The sequence below is a fragment of the Xyrauchen texanus genome, chromosome 17 (genome assembly GCF_025860055.1).
Source record: "Xyrauchen texanus isolate HMW12.3.18 chromosome 17, RBS_HiC_50CHRs, whole genome shotgun sequence".
NCBI classification, from domain to species: Eukaryota; Metazoa; Chordata; class Actinopteri; order Cypriniformes; family Catostomidae; genus Xyrauchen; species Xyrauchen texanus.
The window spans coordinates 31,129,173-31,146,931 of record NC_068292.1 but is presented as its reverse complement, the minus strand read 5'-3'; the positions used below and the strand labels follow the sequence as shown (position 1 = coordinate 31,146,931).

Below are 17,759 nucleotides of genomic sequence, written 5' to 3'. Positions count from 1 at the left end.
CCATGAGCAAGTACTTTGTTGAGAATGTTTACAGTTAAGGTTTAAGTACTGTACAATTCAATGGCACCCCCAACAGTCAAACAAATTGTTTTAAAATATGGTCGGTTTAGATTAGAATGCAGAGACCATATTTTAGAGCTCGTTAAATTACACAACACATCTTTAATAGTCTCTAACTGATTGGGGTTCTTAATGTGTATGGACTCAAGAATGATGATTTGTGGATATTTTGAAAATGTTCTTGCCCAAAGTTAGCCTAAATTCAAAGGTTTTAAAAAACTGTCCCAATTTAGGCTTATTAATTATAACTTTTATAATAACCTTAGTTAAAGGCATAGTTTACCCACTATGGGTAACTATTAGCAGCACTATTAAAAGTGAATGGGTACCAATATTTTAAAGCTCTAAAATGCACATACTGGCAGCATAAAAGTAAAAGATAAGACTGCAGTGGTTAAATCTATATCTTCATAAGCAATATGATAGGTGTGGGAGAGAAACAATACAAAAAGTCATTTTATACTATACATTCTCCTCCCTGCCCAGTAGGTGGCCTCTTATATTGCTTCTGAAGATTTGCTTTAACCACTGGAATCGAATTGATACATTTCATTCTGCCTTTGTGTCAAAATTTTGGAACCCTTTCACTTGCATTGTGAGGACCAACAGTGCTGAAATGTTCTTCTTTTTTGATCTGCAGAAGTCAGTCTTACACATCTGGGATGGCATGAGGGTGAGAAATGAATTTTTCGTTTTTGGGTAAACTGTCCCTTTAAACAGACAAAAAGTTACAAGACATACATTTTACAATCTCTCTATCTGGGCTCCACAGACAAGCCAATGACCGCACATGAATACTGTTTCCAGTGTGTGTATATGTTTATTATTTGTGAAGGGTGCCACCTTTGGCAAAGACATTCATACTCTTTGTACTATATGTAGTCTGGGAAGCAAGACTCACAAGAAAGCTTGAAGATCAAGCAACAAACAAAGATGTCTTCTGATAATCATTAAATGACACATACGTTTGAGTTCTCTCACTTGCCATCTCATTTAGGTAATGCTTTTATCCACTATCCAGAAAATTAGAAAGGTTCAGCTGTTTGCAGACAATATAAAGCATCTCTATAGACATGCTTGGAATGGATCTAACGGATACATTGTCCCGTCACATCCGCTATCCTTTATCTTTATTTTACAGCACAATTTCTCAAATTCAAAACAACAAGCTGATTGGTGATTTGAGGAGTAAAAGCAAAAGATTAGAGAGTTTTAATCGGAGCAAAACTGTATTGGCACCACAGAACCGGAATGTAAGTAATTGAACTTCACCCTACAAAGTCCTCAGATTGCATGAGCTACATGCCATATAACTGAACTGGAGAGCAACAGTACTGAACAGCATAGTAGTTTAAATTTCATTAGTTAGCATCCCTGACATCCTCGGAGGTAAGTGCAATCACAGTGTCCCAGAGGTCGAATGGAATGGTACAACTCTTTCTTTGTCTTCAGAGACATAAGCACTTTCTTCTTGTGTGACATTACAACATCTAGGTCCCTTTCACGCACCTGTGCATGCAAGTACAACCACACTCACCCATTCTCTCCAATGCTTATATTCAAACACATATACATCTACATGCATGCACGCATACACAGTCTCCACTACAACAACCAAAAGACATACCTAAATCCACATTTCAATCCCTTTAGTTAACCTTTCAAACACAATACAGGGGCAGTTTGGTGACTGAGTGTGCATGTGTGGAGTAGGGGTTTGAATCAGGCAGGCCTCTACTGCATAAGGCTTCAGAAGTGTTGGTGTACACTCAACCAAAGCTGTCTTCAAATGGGTGCACCACAAATTATTCCACATTCACTTGAGTAAACCATGCATTTTAAAGTTGGCTACTGTGTTAAAGTGACCAGCAGTATATCATAGAGCATTCATCCAGATTCTGCCAAGCAGTACTAGCCAGATGGGTTTCTTGCTGTGCTTTTTTTTTTCTCAGTGACTTGCACTTTGTTGCTTGTTTGCTGTCTTTTATTTTCATCTTGAGGAACAGTTTGTTAATGCCTTTAAGTCACAAAAAATGTTCCACCTTATTTTGTGCCTCTTCCCTTCCATCCTGCTGCAGCTTTGCAAGCTTATGCATGTTACATTTGAGCATCAAGTGTATTTCAGTAACTTTCAAGTCTTTTGCTTTGCTTATAAAGATTTTGTGAGCAGAAATGATGGTTGGCATCCTCAGAAAGCCATCTCATCCTGTAGTCCCTCTTTTTTTTTACCTTTTCCATCGACTCAATTCTTCATCATTTTCTTTGTCTCCATCGTTCTACACAGTGCTCCTGGGGGTGCCATTTAAGGCAACAGTCTTCATAAGAGCGGTGCCAGTTGGCCGGATGCTTGTCCTTGGGGTGGACACGCCCACCTCAAACACCTCATGAATGGCTTTCCGGAAACAGTGGAAATTGTAGTCTATTAGTCCTGTGGCACAACGAGATGAAAAGAGCATTAAAATGAACCATTGCTACAAGAAATAAAGCTCTCATTTGGAGCACATAACAGAATCATTGTGGTTTACCTTTGCGCTCAAAGCTCTCTTCTCTCAGGATGCAGACCAGGGCGAGGAACTTGGTGACCTCTTTCAGGTAGAGCACTGTGGTGTTGTTGAGTTTGATGATAGCCATAGACTCCTTATCATATGCACTGCTGCTGCCATCCTCCTTTAATCTGCAAAATGCAGACTCACAAATGTTACATTGACAAAACTCGAGCCAAAAACCAGAACATGTCAACTCATATCTCTAAAACTTAAATAGTTTTAAAGCTATTTGTTCTAATTGCTTGTAAATTGTTTCTTTGTTCTTTAAGGTGAGAGCAGGGATTAAGAGCTGAGAGCCAATCATAACAGTGTGTTGTCAAGTCTTAAAGGAGAAGAAGCGTCAAAACCGTATTTTAAATTTTTTGTGCCAAAAAAAAAACTGTATTAATATTATAAGTGAACCTCAAAACAACATATTAAAAATAATTTAAAAAAGGCATGTAATGACCCCTTTAACATTTGCAGTGGTATTGAAAATCATGACATTTTACTGATTTTGGTACAGACCACAGATATTTTTGTATCATGACCCCAGTAAATACAACATCTTCTACAAACTTGTTATGTCCTGTTTTTACTTATAAACAGTGCAAATGAAAAAAAACAAAAAATGTAACAATGCAAAATTTTGCATTGTTATAATGTACATTATTAACATAATGAAATTCACAGTTTTAACACTGGAAGACACAAACTAAGTACAGACTTAATATTGGTATTATCTGTGCTGATAATACCAATAACCATATACATGTACTCCAATACAAGTACCTATAATATACAAAGTCTCACCCATAAATACAGGAGACGTCGATGACCACATCGATCATGTCACAGCAGAGCTCATAGGACTGCATGTCCACTGGTGAGCTGTCGGTGGCGATGTAAATCTTACTGACAACATCAAACAGGAAGGCCTTCTCAATACCTGAATTCTATCAGCAGAGAAATGCACATACATACGCACGCACGCACACACACACACACACACACACACACATTACATAATGCCCTACAGGCTTTGATATGAGACCTTACAGCAGTGAGAACATAATAAAACATGCATGAGCATGACTGCGTTTACAGAAAGCAAAAAGCCATTTCCCCCACACAATGGAACTATTTTCTTACCATCTGTCAATAAACACTGCATATTCCTCATAATGCCAGTCTACATAGTTTAGAAAATGCATCAGAATAAAGTAGCAATTGAATAACATATGAAAATATATACCAAACATAAACGTATGACCATCATTAAGGTAGCCTAGCCCACTTGGAACCAGAATAATTGAGTCTTGAGGCTGAGTCACATACAGATATAAAGATGTTGAGAAGGTTCTCCAGCGTAGGAAGCTGAGGGATGAGCTTCTGCACCACTTTACTGAAGGCCTCGAAGATGGAGTGATCATAGATACTAGTCAAATAGAAACTGTGGAGGACATAAGAGAAACTAAATACATTAGATCAAACAGAATTTTTGGGGTGTGAAACAGCAGTTCAACACAAACATCAAATGAACTATCGCTAGTGTCCCAGAAATGGGACACGTGTCAATATATAAAATTGAATCTGTGTATTATGCCTTGCATTGGCAATGCAGCCCATTTGTGATCAAGTTTATGCAGACAACTATGTTGCCAAATAAACAGTAATCAAGACAAAAGGACAGCAGAATCTTGCAGAACAGAAGTATCAGAAATAGCTCTGCAGTGTTGGATAGCACACTCTGCTTTAATAAAATATTCACATCATCCTTTGCTCATAAAAAGCTCTTTACAAACTGAATATTTCACTAACAAATGAGAACTATAAAAAAAAAAAAAGGATGTTCAAAATAGAGGTCAAGTATTACAAATACAAAATAATTAAACAATTTAAGGACACCATAAGAGGAAAAAAAAAAAAAGAGCAAAATATCTGCTCAAAAAAGGAGGTCTAATTTCTATATTTAATGGAGCTTTACATTATAAAAGTGAATTCTCAATTAACAAGACAATGTTCAGAAAGCAATTTTCTGCACTTAAACAATTCACATTACTAGGCAAATGTCATGGAAGAATCTGACAATGTTACAGTATGCGGAACATCCTAGAAGAATGCTCGCAATTCACCCTTGCTTGTTATTCACGAGGCATTGGAATACTTCAACTGCACTGGTTTCACAAAACAGAGCTGCAGAAAAAAAAAAAAAAAAATGCTCCTTTCGTCCCTGGTTTGGCATGTAATTAATACTTTTATGTAAGTGTTAAGAATTCCTGGGCAGGGCTGAAGATTCTAAGTCCTGGCCTCATTGGTTCCAATTTTTTTTTGTTTAAACACCATGTCAGCAACTAGGCTATTCACATAGCAAACAAGGGTTCGTCACTACATATTTGCAATATTAGATAAGACACTAAGTTTATACAAGATAAAAACTTCAAAATCTGTTCAGATGTATTTTTTTTATATCTATTAAACAAATCTCTGTATAAAAACATTGTCTGATAGTTCTAAAAGTTTTACAATTCAGTAGAATGTGCTTGATGGTCACAGGGGTTTGGCAAGGTATACATATGGGAGGATCTTTACCAGTCAGTAAAAACGCATGGGTTAGTCTTGAATGGCCCAGTCGGCATCTGGTAAACACTATTTGGTCATGCCTAGATTTGAAATTTTGAGTAATTTCTTTGGATCCTGGGGCTCATTTCAAATAACTTATTGCTGTCGCAACTCATTCCATTCTGATTGCCACTTATTGGTGATATACGAGTTTATTAATGGCCTGAGGTCAGAGGGTGGCATCAGACATTCTGAGATCTCCCAGTTTAATTCCCCTTTTGCAGCTGTATCTGCTTTTTCATTTCTTGCCAGACCAATATGTCCCGGCACCCAACAGAGGATAATGTTGAAGCCCTTCTTCTGTAATCTATGTATTTTAGTCAAGATGTTTATAATAATGGGGTGATCAGTCTCCATGGATTCAAGTGCATGAAGGCAGGATTTTGAGTCTGTAGCAATTAAAAAGTTTCGACCTCAGCCCTGCTCAATGTTTTCCAGTGCCAGTAGCAGCGCTCGGGCCTCAGCTGTGAAGATAGAGCTCTGTTCTGGAATACGTATGCCGTATTGTTTGTCTCCAATCACTACTGCTGCTGACACACCGTTCATCGGTTCCAATTAACTATTCATCAGTCCAACTTCAACTGCTTATGAGGGTTGGAACACAGACCGCCTGGTAAATTGAGAGCTTTGCGTTCAGGCTCAGCTCCTTCTTTACCTCCACAGTCCGATACAGTGACCGCATTACAGCAGCCACTACACCAATCCAATTTTCCCCTCACTCATGAACAAGACAAGAGATACTTGAACTTCTCTACTTGGGGAAGTTGCTTGTTCACTACCTGACGAGGACAATTCACCCTTTTCCGGCAGAGAAACATGGCCTCAGATTCGGAGGTGCTGACCCTCATCCAAACCGATTCACACTCATTGCAAACCACCACATTGCAAGCTGGAGTTCACAGAGTGACAATGTCATCAGGACAACATCGTCTGCAAATAGCAGGAATGCAATCCTAATGCGCCAAAACTGGACACGCTTGCCATCTCGGCTGTACCTTGAGATCCTGTCCATGTATATCACAAACAGTATCAGTGACAAAAGAGAGCCCTGTTGGAGTCAAACGGCTACAGGGAACAAGCTTGACTTAATGCAGAGGATGCGGACACAGCTCTCACAATGGTTATATAGGCACCGAATGGCATGCACAAACGGCCTCGGTACCCCATACTCTTGCAGCGTCCCCCACAGGACACACTGGGGGACACCGGTGAGTTGTATGCCTTGTCAAAGACCACAAAACACATTGTAAACTGGATGGGCAAACTCCCACGCCCCCTCTAGAACCTAAGCCAAGGTGAAAAGCTGATCCACTGTTCCATGACAGGGATGGAATCTGCATTGTTTCTCCTCAATCTGAGGTTCAACAAATCAACAGGTGTCTCCTTTCCAGGACCCTGGCATAAGCTTTCCCAGGTAGGCTGAGAAGTAGACCCTCAATAGTTGGAACACACCCTCCGGTCCCCTTTTTTAAAAAGGGAAACCACCACACCTGTCTGCCAATCCTCAGGTACTGCCCACAACCTCAAAGCAGTGCTGAAATGAAAATTTCAGCCATGACAGCACAATAACATTCAAACCTTTATGCATCTAAGGGTGAATCTAATTAACCCCTGGTGCCTTGCCACTTCGGAGCTCTTTGACCAGCTCGGTACCATGGAAGTGAGCATAGATACCCCCTCCAAAACAAAAGAACACATCCAAACACTTATCTACTAGCACTTAATACAACTGTATTGTATTATTGCTGGCACGTCATGCTTTTGTCTTAATACTAGATTTCAATTTCTTAAAAAAAACTGTTTTAGCATTGAGAAATTTGTTTTCTTGGCCAAAGTATTATAAAAAAAAATAAATCTGGATTTTTTTTTTAAATCCTTTAGTAAAACATGCCTGCAAAGACAACAACGTAAATGAAAAAATACTCAAATGCTTTAAACATTAATTCAGAATTAAGACATTTAGCAGTCTCTTATTCAGAATGACTCACAAATGTGCTTTAGCTACACATTCATTCTCTCGCTTAAGTGAAGATAGCAGTAAGACCATGTAATCTTGATCTGACCAAGCCATAAGAGGCACGCTTTTCAAGCCCTTATAAACTTTAATTAGCCAATTAATATTGCAAATGTCTATAATCACCAAGATTTAAATTGGCTCATGAAATACCAACACGGCAGTTTCCTTAGAGTACAAAGGAATGGGTATAAAGTCTATTATACCCATTCAATTTCAACACTAGAGTGGCTCTAACTAAAAATGTTTTCTCCGCTTTCAGTGGCATAAAATAAACAAACCAGTTGCAAGGAAAAGCCTTGTTTGATACAGATAACGTGGCAGAGAGTTTTCCATGAAACATTTTAAAGCATAAAATCAATCTAATTTTTAAAACCATATAAACAGTTTAGAAACATCTTTTAAGACCGTAATTAGATGTTCAGCTAAATGAAACCACTGATAATGTCACATTTTAAAATAATAATAAAAAATAAATTCACTGTGTGTATATACACCAGTGTTAGCTTTCTCTGATCCCAAAAATAGTGGGACACACACACACACACACACACACACACACACACGAAAATATAACACGTGCTTACCTGAGATGTAATTTCTCTAAACTGGCATCGGCCAGGTCATCATTAGCTCTCTGGTGTATATCTCTTTGGGTCTCAATCTTGTGGTCGTCAGACAGACCGTCCACTTTATGAATGAACACTTCGAAATTAATCTCAGGGTTGACCCTGTAGGCACGTGACACTGTTAGGTGGAGTCGACTGAGGGCCTCTACATAGTCATCCTGTGACACAAAGGAAATATGCAGCATGCCGTGAGATGCCATAGGTCTGTGACTCACAAATTAAATCTATGCAACTTTGACTCCTGTAGTAAACAGTATATTTATATGCAACATACATGACAGTGGTTGGCCAGGTTAAACTAATTGTAAATTTAAAAGTTACATTTAATACATATTTTTTTATAAAAAGAAATACAGAATTACAAAAACAATTATTGATAGAAAATACCTCTGGTTTCCCAAATAGAAGTCAAGAACCTAAACTGCTCTTCTTGATATAAAAACATAACTTCATACAAATTCCTATCATATTACATACAGACTGCTACAATTCCACAAAAACTGCACCAGTTCTACAGAAACGTGATCTAAACGACCACATTCCCAATGCGCTCCAAGTCATCGTGGTGGCGTAGTAACTCGCCTCAATCCGGGTGGCGGAGGACGAATCGCAGTTGCCTCATCGTCTGAGGCCATCAATCGACGCATCTCATCACTTGGCTTTTTGAGCGCGTTATTGCAGAGACATAGCACATGTAGAGGCTTCACCCTATTCTCTGCGGCATCCACGCACAACTCACTGCGCACCCCACCGAGAGTGAGAACCACATTACAGTGACCACAAGGAGGTTACTCCATGTGACTCTACAATTCCTAGCAACCGGGCCAATTTGTTTGCTTAGGAGACCTGGCTGGAGTCACTCAGCACGCCCCAGATATGAACTTTCAACTCCAGGGGTGGTACTCAGCGTCTTTACTCGCAGAGCTACCAGGCCTCCACAACCCCATCCTTTATAATGCACTTTCAGCTAAAAGTGATGCAGAACAGCCAACAAAAAATTCTGATATATTCCATTTAAGCAGTAAACATTGCTAAAGACACCCAATTGCTGAAACAGAGTCAATCTTGTATCTGTTGTTACCTAAAGCCAATAAGATTAAGTAAGCTAAGCCTCAATAGCAAACACTACTTAATTGAAACCAGAATGTCTGGACTCTATGCCAAGACCCAAACAAGCTAACCGTTTATAACAATTAAGCCATTCAAATGAACAGAAACATTATCTTTAAAAAAATAAAAAAATGCTTCTCTATAAGTTCAATGAAGAGGAATTCTACAGAAAAAAGCTTAAAACATTTTATTTGACATTATGATGATAGAATCTAAAGATCACATCAACTTTAGTTTTGAAACAAACATTATATTTTATGTCACTTGAAGCCAAATTTTACATGGAAAATTTTTTTCCCTACAAATATGAAATAAACAAAACCAACAAAAAAACAAACTACATTACACCAAAGCTGATCAGTACTTGTAATTTCACACTTTCATGAAAAGGATTACTCAAATTATTATTGACCAAACTACTATGTCATTTGGGTGTGAACAGCAATTAGAGTCAAGGTTTTGAATTTCCCCATTTCACCTGTGCGTCGATGACAAATATCAAGGCCCCGGTTCCTCTAAAAATCATCTCATAGTCAAAGGTGGGATCGAAAAAGTCCACTTGTCCAGGGAAGTCCCAGATCTGGAAGTTGACAAAGGAGCTGCTGGAGATGTCATCTTTATAGATCTTGTTGGTGCTTTCCAGAAAGAGGGTCTCATTGGGGGACATCTTATGAAACACCACCTAATCAAAGATATTGCATTTCAAACATTAAATAATTTTAAAAGTGGCTCATTTCAACTCCAGTGCATGGGAGCTTAATAAAGTCAAACAGTAGTTAAACATAACTATAAGCCCAGTCACATGCTTCACAGCCTACAAAGAGCTTGCAAGGTTTAATACTAAGAGGGCTCAAACGACTGCTGTATTGCCAGATTCTTAAACCAAACAGTCACGAAATCTGTGAAGAAAAAGTCTTGGGCATATTTTAACCTCAAATCAATAAAGAAAATACATAAAATTACGACCATTAGGATATTTTGCATTGTAACATTATTTTCAGGACACTTAATTACATTTTACCCCCAACTCTCATTACTATAAAACAGCAAAATATCCAAATATTTTTACTTTAATATAATATTTTGTGCATTTGTGACAATGTAAAAATAAAAATCTTTTTAGGTCAGGTGGAATCTGTTATCTCTGATCCAGTTCATTTGCTGGCTTCCATGGCTGCAGCACGTAGTGTTGTTTGCCTGCAAACTTGTTCAAATCCGGCAACCCGGCGATGTCGAAATACTATTGGTGAGTGGGATCACACAGGCCAAAACATACACAGGAATTCTGGCCCATGGAAACATCAAAGTAGAATATACTGGCTGTGGCATTGTTATCGGAGAAGCCAATATTTCAACTTAGCAGGTTTCCTAATTCTCTAATGACATATTATGGTATTAGCAGTAAAAATATTACATATAGAACCTTTAAAAGGCAAAAATGTGAAGCTCATAAAAGCACTTACATTAATTCTGCTTTTAAAACTGGGGTATTATTTCAGCTGTCAATTTGTTTAAATAGTTCCTACAGTCGTTTTAGGGTTTGCAACGTAACATTGTGGTGGCCAGTTGTAAAACTGGATATAACTTAACACAATAAAGCTTAGTAAGTGATTTTATCATACTAAAATTGTTAATGTGCATATTGTTTACGTATTGTGGCTATACCTTTGAAACCGTTTTTAGGCCCAATTGTAATTTGTACAATTGCAAGTGCCTCACTGTGACTTCAATTTTTGCTTTTTTTTTGGTTTAAAGAAAAATGTATTGTCAAATGTCAAAATGTACTTTTGTGGTAATCAATATTATGCCACAAATATTTTTGATTGAGCTTAAATTGCAATGAACCTGTATTCCTTTAACTATTCCAATTGTTTTCAATCATGATTCTCATTACCACAATACATATTTTTTTTATTACATTTTAAAAAGATGCTCTTGCAGTGTTAAATTAAAATCTATGAAAATGAAAGGCAGTACCAAGGGAGAACTACTATATAAATAAATGTACAATTAAATAAAAAAATTATTCACATTGCGGTAATGAGAAAATTATAATGGCCATCTTTTTTTTAGCATTGCTGTAATGAAAATTGGAGGTAAAATATCTGTCATTCATATAAAATTGTCACAATGTGAAAAAAAAAAATCTTAATGGCCCTCAAAGTTTCAGTTTTAATTGATACATTGAAGAAATAAGAGGGAATATCTGGGGTGGCTTTAGATTGTTTTTTTTTTCCTACTTGAACAGGAAATTTGTAGTGAGATGTCCTCCTCTTCAACAATAAATTGTTGTGTTTCACAGGGATCCCTGTTAGGGCCCACTTCGTTTTCTCTATATATGCATAGAGAGAAGCATTCCACTGCTTGGTTCTCCGATTAAAAATTACAACATACATTTTCATTGCTATGCAGTTGACCTACATTTGTATTTGTTGTTGAGTCCCAATGATCTGACTAATTTAAATGTTCAAGCTTGTATAGCAGCAGATTAAAAAAAACTTGATGGTATGTAATTTTCTTCATTTAAATACTGATAAAGAGGTTGTTGTAAAGTCAGATTGAGTCAGCACTTAATTAGGTGGTTCCAAATATTCAGCAGGTAGTGAGACATTTGCGTGTCTATTTTGATACAAATTTAAATTTTGAATATCATGTCAGAAAGTTAGTTTAGTTCTGTTTGTATCAGTCAAGGAATTTCCAAGAGGCGAGACATGTTTTGAGTTTTATGGGTACAGAACAGTTTATATATGCTTTTATTTTGTCCTAGATTATTGTAATGCCCTGTTTTTAACGTTAAATCAACACACTTTAACATGGCTACAATCCGTGCAAAATGCTACAGCTAGACTTTTGACATTAATTAGGTCTTCTAATCATATTACTCCAGTTTTAGATTCCTTGCAATGGCTACCAATTAATTTTAGTTATTTTTTTAACGATTTTATTAATTACATATAAAGTATTATATGGTTTGGCGCCAGAATATTTAGCAGTATTTTTAAGTCCTCACAAAATAGTTAGACCTCGTAGTAGATCTTCTTGTCAAGATCCAGATAAAAAACTAAACGTGATAGAGCTTTTGTAGTGAAGGCACCGCGATTATCAAACAGCCTGCCCTGGGATATCAGACCTGCTGAATCTGTCGGTTTAAAAGCTCATTTGTATAGATTTGCATTTACTAATTAGTGATTTAAAAAAAAAAAAAATTAAGTAATGATTTTAAAATAAGGCTTTATTTTCTTGACAAATTTCGTGATAACCAACCGTGAATACGCATTTCAGTATAATGATATAACGAGATCACGTGACACATCAATTCCGGTTATCACAACATGAACAGGCTATATGTATGGGATGTACATACAGTATTTTGTCCAAGTCTCATTTTATTTAAACGTATCTCTGGGTAAGAATTGGATAGCTATTATGCATGCTGTTTTGTGAGAGGCTGGCAACCTGGGAAGGCTCTGACCGCCTGAATACGCTGATGGTGTCCCGTTGTACATGATGCCACTGCGTGACTCTGCGACGGTTTCAACTTGCTCAGCTAAGTCAGCAGGGAGAGGCGATTCTAGTACACCATCTTTTCCTCCTACCTTCTGGATAGACGACTTTCCGCTCCTCCGCAACCCCATGAGCAGCATTCTCGGTTTGCTATCGGAGGGTGTCGGGCTGTCCTCAATGTCGCCCTCCTCTTCTCCGTAGCCGAAATCTTTGGGAAACGAGTCCGCCACCCCGTAGCTGTCCGCCAGCGGTGCATCGTACTGGATCGACATATTAAAAAAAACAACTCCCAACTACTTTAAACCTGGCCAATTTTAGCGCACATCTGTTGCGCTATAATCAGCACTAAAGAACTTTTGAGTGAACGCATATAAAATCCCTTTTGAAGATCAAACTTGTGTTAGTCTTGTGTTTCCCTTCTCGATGAAACGCCCACTTAAGATCGACACTCAAGTATGATTGGGCGGCCGTCATTTGCCTCGTATGCTGATTGGCTAAAAAAAAGTGTCGCTCTAGTAGCCAAAAAAAAAATGGGAGGATCGTTCCAAGTCATGTGCTTTAGTGGTCATCTGACTTACGGATTTGCGTGAACTGGTTGTGTATTGTTGCGATCTTTCACCTCAAACTTCGTTTCTTATCTGGAGATGCTGACTAAGATTATTGGTAAATGTTAATTGTTGTTTAACACAAATATAAAGGTTATATTTCAAACAAATCTACTTTTTAACACTGTTGTTCACATGAACATTTTCATGTGAACAGCAGGCTGTTTACAAGTTGGGCTTTTAGACAATAACATCGCTGACTGACCATTGTGTCACAAGATAGACCAGAGCCAACGTTGTGCAGTTTCATTAATCTAAAGCCTAGTCGTTTTTGCAATTTCAGCAACATAGAGGGTTGTCTAAAATGTAATTTATAATATATTTGAATTTAGAGATATATATAATATTGATATTAAACTGTTAGGGGGAAACATATTGGTGGTTAGGACCAAATATGGGATTCGATCTTAAGATATCTTGAAATAGTCAAAGTTGACCGTTTTCAAGTAAAATGGGAATTAAAAATAATCTGACAATCCTCCTCTTTATTTTTTGTAGTTCAGAGGACGTTTGATGTGTTCTGTTGTTAACACAAATCTTCATCTTTAAAACAGCAAGACAAATAGATCCAGTTCTTAACACTCAAATTCGAGCACTTTAATTAGCTAATATCTTAGACATATTTTCAGTGTGAGGATTTCAAATATATTCTACAGTCCAGTAGATGGTGCTATGAGAACTTCAAATAGAAATAGTTTGAGCTCCCATAACTACACCAGAACTGTTGTTCAAATTGAGGGAAACATGAGATTGTTAAATTAAAGAGAATGCTTGGTCCCCTTTTAATACAAAGTAACATGTTTTGTTTATCAAAATTGTTCTACGAATGTATGAAAAATAGTTTAAAGCCATAGTGTGACATGTAACGAGAGATGACAGCATTTTAAGCTGACATTAATGGCATCAGACCTTGATGTACAGACAAAAAAAAAAAAAACAGTAATAAACACAAGCATGTATATTTGGATTTAGTAATGTAATAAAAAGTTCCATTCAGGCCTAAACTTTCTATTAGCCATCTTCCATCCGGAACATCTCACAAACGTATAACTTGGACCAGCAGTGGTAGTTACTAAGCCAACTTCATCCTGTTGGTAAAAAGTGCATGATCATTAAAGATTACCCAGTTGCCCACTCATATCTTGCTAGCAAAAAAACAAAAATGTATTCTACTATATATTTACATATATCTTTCTGAGACTTTATATATTCCCACTGTTGCAACCTTGTTTAGACATGATGATTGTCCAAAAATGGGAAAATGGTTTCCTATAGCTCAGTTGGTAGAGCATGATTCTAACTCTCTATGCCAAGATCATCGGTTTGATTCCCTGGGAACATAAAAAATGATAAAATGTATACATTGAATGTACAGTAAGTTGCTTTGGATTTTCAGAGAAGTATCTAAAATTTGGCATGACTGCATTGTAATTGTTGTGACCAGTTTTGTACCTGTAACAAATCATTTTTGAAAGTGTTACAGCTGTTAAAATTTTGTAAATAATGAAACTGAAGATCTATTGAACAGGTTGTTCTCTATTTTACAGTCATTCTGTTCTTTATTGAAATATATTGCTAATTGTTCTTAAATTGATATGTAAAGAAATCAACAACAATATATTTATTACATCAGTTGACACTCCGTTAAAGGAGTCAACTGATGTAATATGGAAAATGCGCTTTTGAGTTTTCTGTCTTTCTGTCCTCAATTTAAATAATGGTAAAACTTTAACATCTGAGCTTTATAGACATTAACAGCATTATTCAAAATATGAATTATTTAAAGGAAATGTCCAAAAATATAAAAAAAGCCTTGCCAAAAAATGTAATGTGAATATCCTGAAATGTAGGTAATTTAATAAATAATCTTTAATTGTGAATAGACTTAAAGTTGTTGTCATATCTGTAAGTCTGTGGGAGCTGCCCGTCTGCTACTGGCACTGCTAGCCAATGAGGTGCGACGGCTTGGTGACAATCGTTGTGGACTATGCCGGGACTCTGAGCTGGATTCTTCGATTGAATCAGGAGTGGTGGGCCTACTTCTTCTGGGGTCGGACCTGGAGGACGTACGTGCCCGCACAGTTGCATATGGACAGCTGGCTTTTGCGCCTTCCAAAGAATCAGAGTCTGAGACGTTACCTTCAACAACTGTCGAGCAATTCCAGGGTGCACTGACTTTCCATGGCTTCTTTCCCACACCAGATGATGTGTGAGAAGAATCCCTTGGGTGGCTTGAGGAGTTGGAAGTCTTGGACTCCAGCTCTTTATTATGTGGAGGTATGTGGGCAGAATCGTCACCCTCCTCTTGCTTTGGTGGTGTGATAGAGTCACAAGGTGGCGAGCGTGTGTCACTGCTAGTATTGTTAGAATTGCTGTTGTGCTCAGTGGGGCTGTGCTGTGAGTACTTTGGTGCATCAGAGCCATTTTTAGTTGGCATATCACCCTGAACAGGCAAGAAACTGGAGGATGGGTTAATCAAAGGAGGGTAGCCAGATCCATCAGGTGGTTTATCCAGCAAGAGGTTGTAGCCGCTGGGTGCTGATGCAATTGTGTCTTTGTGGCCAGTGGAGGTCCCAATGCATGTCTGATGCACCACAGAATCTTTCTTCAATTTGTTGGGATAGTAGCTGTCATCAATATCATCCCTAAACTGTGGGTAAAAGTTTAAGATGGCCTTCTTCAGCTTCTTGTAGCCAAGGTGCATGATCTCCAAAATATTGAGAAATAATGAGATGGCAGCTATGCATTGCATAAACACCATGAAGACACTTTTCTCAGTGGGTCGAGACACAAAGCAATCCACCGCATTTGGACAGGGCTCCCGCTCACATTTGTATAGCGGATTTAGTTGGAAGCCATAGAGAACATATTGTCCTGTCATGAATCCCACCTCTACTGCAGAGCGGGTGACTATGTGAGCCACATAGGTGCGCAACAGGGACCCTCGCAGTGGAGCTTTGTTTAGCTTCCCCTGGTCAATCTGCCGAAGCTCACGTTCAATCTTGCGCCGTACCTCTACCATCTCCATGTCCACTCCCTCAAGTTCACGTCTCAGTGCCATTTTTTTGCGCTGACGTTCTTTCTCAAGGGCTCTGAGACGGTAGAGGGCATGGCCCATATACACCAGCGAGGGTGAAGATACAAAAATTACCTGCAGCACCCAGTAGCGGATAAGGGAAATGGGAAATGCTTTGTCATAGCACACGTTGCGGCAACCAGGCTGCTCGGTATTGCAGATAAAATCAGCCTGTTCATCGTTCCATACGTCCTCTGCCGCTACTCCTAGCACTAGCATGCGGAAGATGAAGAGGATGGTCAGCCATATCTTCCCCACCATGGTGGAGTGGATGTGCACCTCCTCCAAAATCCCACCGAGAAAGTTCCAGTCCCCCATCTTCACTCTTGCATCTTTGTGTCTTTTCAGAGGAGATAAACACAATGACTCATGAAAATTAAATGTGCAATATCATTAATGAAAGAAATTAAATATTGACATCTATTGAAGTAAAAAACATGGTGAAATTAAGTACCAATAAGGCACCAAACAATAAGATTGTACAGCATGTCCCTTTCATGATTATTTAAAAATGTTTCGCTTATTCATTTTCAGTTGACATTTTCCAAGAGAAACTAAGAATGTCTTAAAGTAACCCAATAGATTTATATAAATGCACAAACCAAATTTTTTTTTGAATAGCATGCATTGTTTTAATGAAATATATGAATAAGGTTTAATAGACACAAAATGATTATGCCATACGGAAGCGTGATCATAAAGTCTCCATCTCAAGCGTAACAGCATCTCAGTCATATCGGGTGTAATTACAGAAGGCTTTTAACTAACATCTTTGAACAACTAACTATATCTTAAACAGCAAAACTACTTGTGCAGTTCTACAAAATATTATCAAAATGCATCACTGCCTCTAGCATCTTTTTGGTGAGACTAAATATAGGTAAGTATAATTGTGTAACACAAACATACCTTTACCAATCAAGCAGTAAATAAGAATCTTCATTGTAAATCAGAACCTTTTCCAACACCCTCCCATTGTTAAAGTACATAAAGTTAATCTAAACTCATGTCATCCTGGTCATTGTTAAAGGTCTTGACTAAACACAAAACAAGCAGGTCTTCTTGGGTCCAACTTATAGTCATGCAGGAGAAATCAATGTGCCAGCCGATGCCATTTACCTTACAGCAGAATGGACAGACTGCCGGTGATTTAAACCCCCGCGGGTCATGTAGGCACGACAAGGCCACCAAAATATTTAAAAATCGTTGGTGCCCTGCACATCTGACACAAAACATCACCTAAACTATTGTGACCCCCACTGTCCTCTCTGCTGGCTGCAAACAAAGGTTTCCGAATGTGCCGGGGTCTGCTGGCAAGCACACCGCTTCTGTATGTCAGCAGCATACAGTGCGTCAATAACCAGTACTCCTCTGTCAACATGAAAGTAACACTGAATTGATTCAGCATGCCAATGACTGCCATGCGTAAATAAATGATTGTGGAATGATAAAGTCCCCTTCCCTATGAATTTGATGCTCAGCTACACTTATGTACATTTCATGCTCCTGTGCTCTTCATCACAGAAGATGCTATTCATGTGTGTTTGATTGCTAATTGACACCCGTCATGGAATGATTTTTCAGCAGAATTGCAAAAATAACTAAATGAGCTAT

At 38.0% G+C, this 17,759-nt stretch overlaps 2 protein-coding genes across 3 annotated transcripts; both read right to left on the bottom strand.

The window, feature by feature from the left end:
* Positions 1–867: 867 nt before the first annotated feature.
* Positions 868–13,010, bottom strand: LOC127658279 (ras-related GTP-binding protein C). 2 transcript variants are annotated; one of them, XM_052147483.1, is made up of 7 exons: positions 12,557–13,010; positions 9,439–9,642; positions 7,809–8,008; positions 3,924–4,038; positions 3,399–3,541; positions 2,586–2,734; positions 868–2,488 (listed from the first exon to the last, which is right to left on the bottom strand). In XM_052147483.1, the coding sequence occupies exons 1-7, from the start codon at positions 12,734–12,736 to the stop codon at positions 2,337–2,339; spliced, it is 1,143 nt and encodes a 380-aa protein (XP_052003443.1). In that variant the 5' UTR covers positions 12,737–13,010; the 3' UTR covers positions 868–2,336. The 2 variants fall into 2 exon arrangements, with proteins under 2 accessions (XP_052003443.1, XP_052003444.1); XM_052147484.1 differs by lacking the exon at positions 12,557–13,010 and adding an exon at positions 12,417–12,548.
* A 432-nt stretch (positions 13,011–13,442) lies between these two features.
* On the bottom strand, positions 13,443–17,180 carry LOC127658045 (gap junction alpha-9 protein-like). Its single transcript, XM_052147122.1, has 2 exons — positions 17,055–17,180; positions 13,443–16,485 (listed from the first exon to the last, which is right to left on the bottom strand). The coding sequence occupies exon 2, from the start codon at positions 16,461–16,463 to the stop codon at positions 14,967–14,969; it is 1,497 nt and encodes a 498-aa protein (XP_052003082.1). The 5' UTR covers positions 16,464–16,485; positions 17,055–17,180; the 3' UTR covers positions 13,443–14,966.
* Between the last annotated feature and the right edge of the window lie 579 nt (positions 17,181–17,759).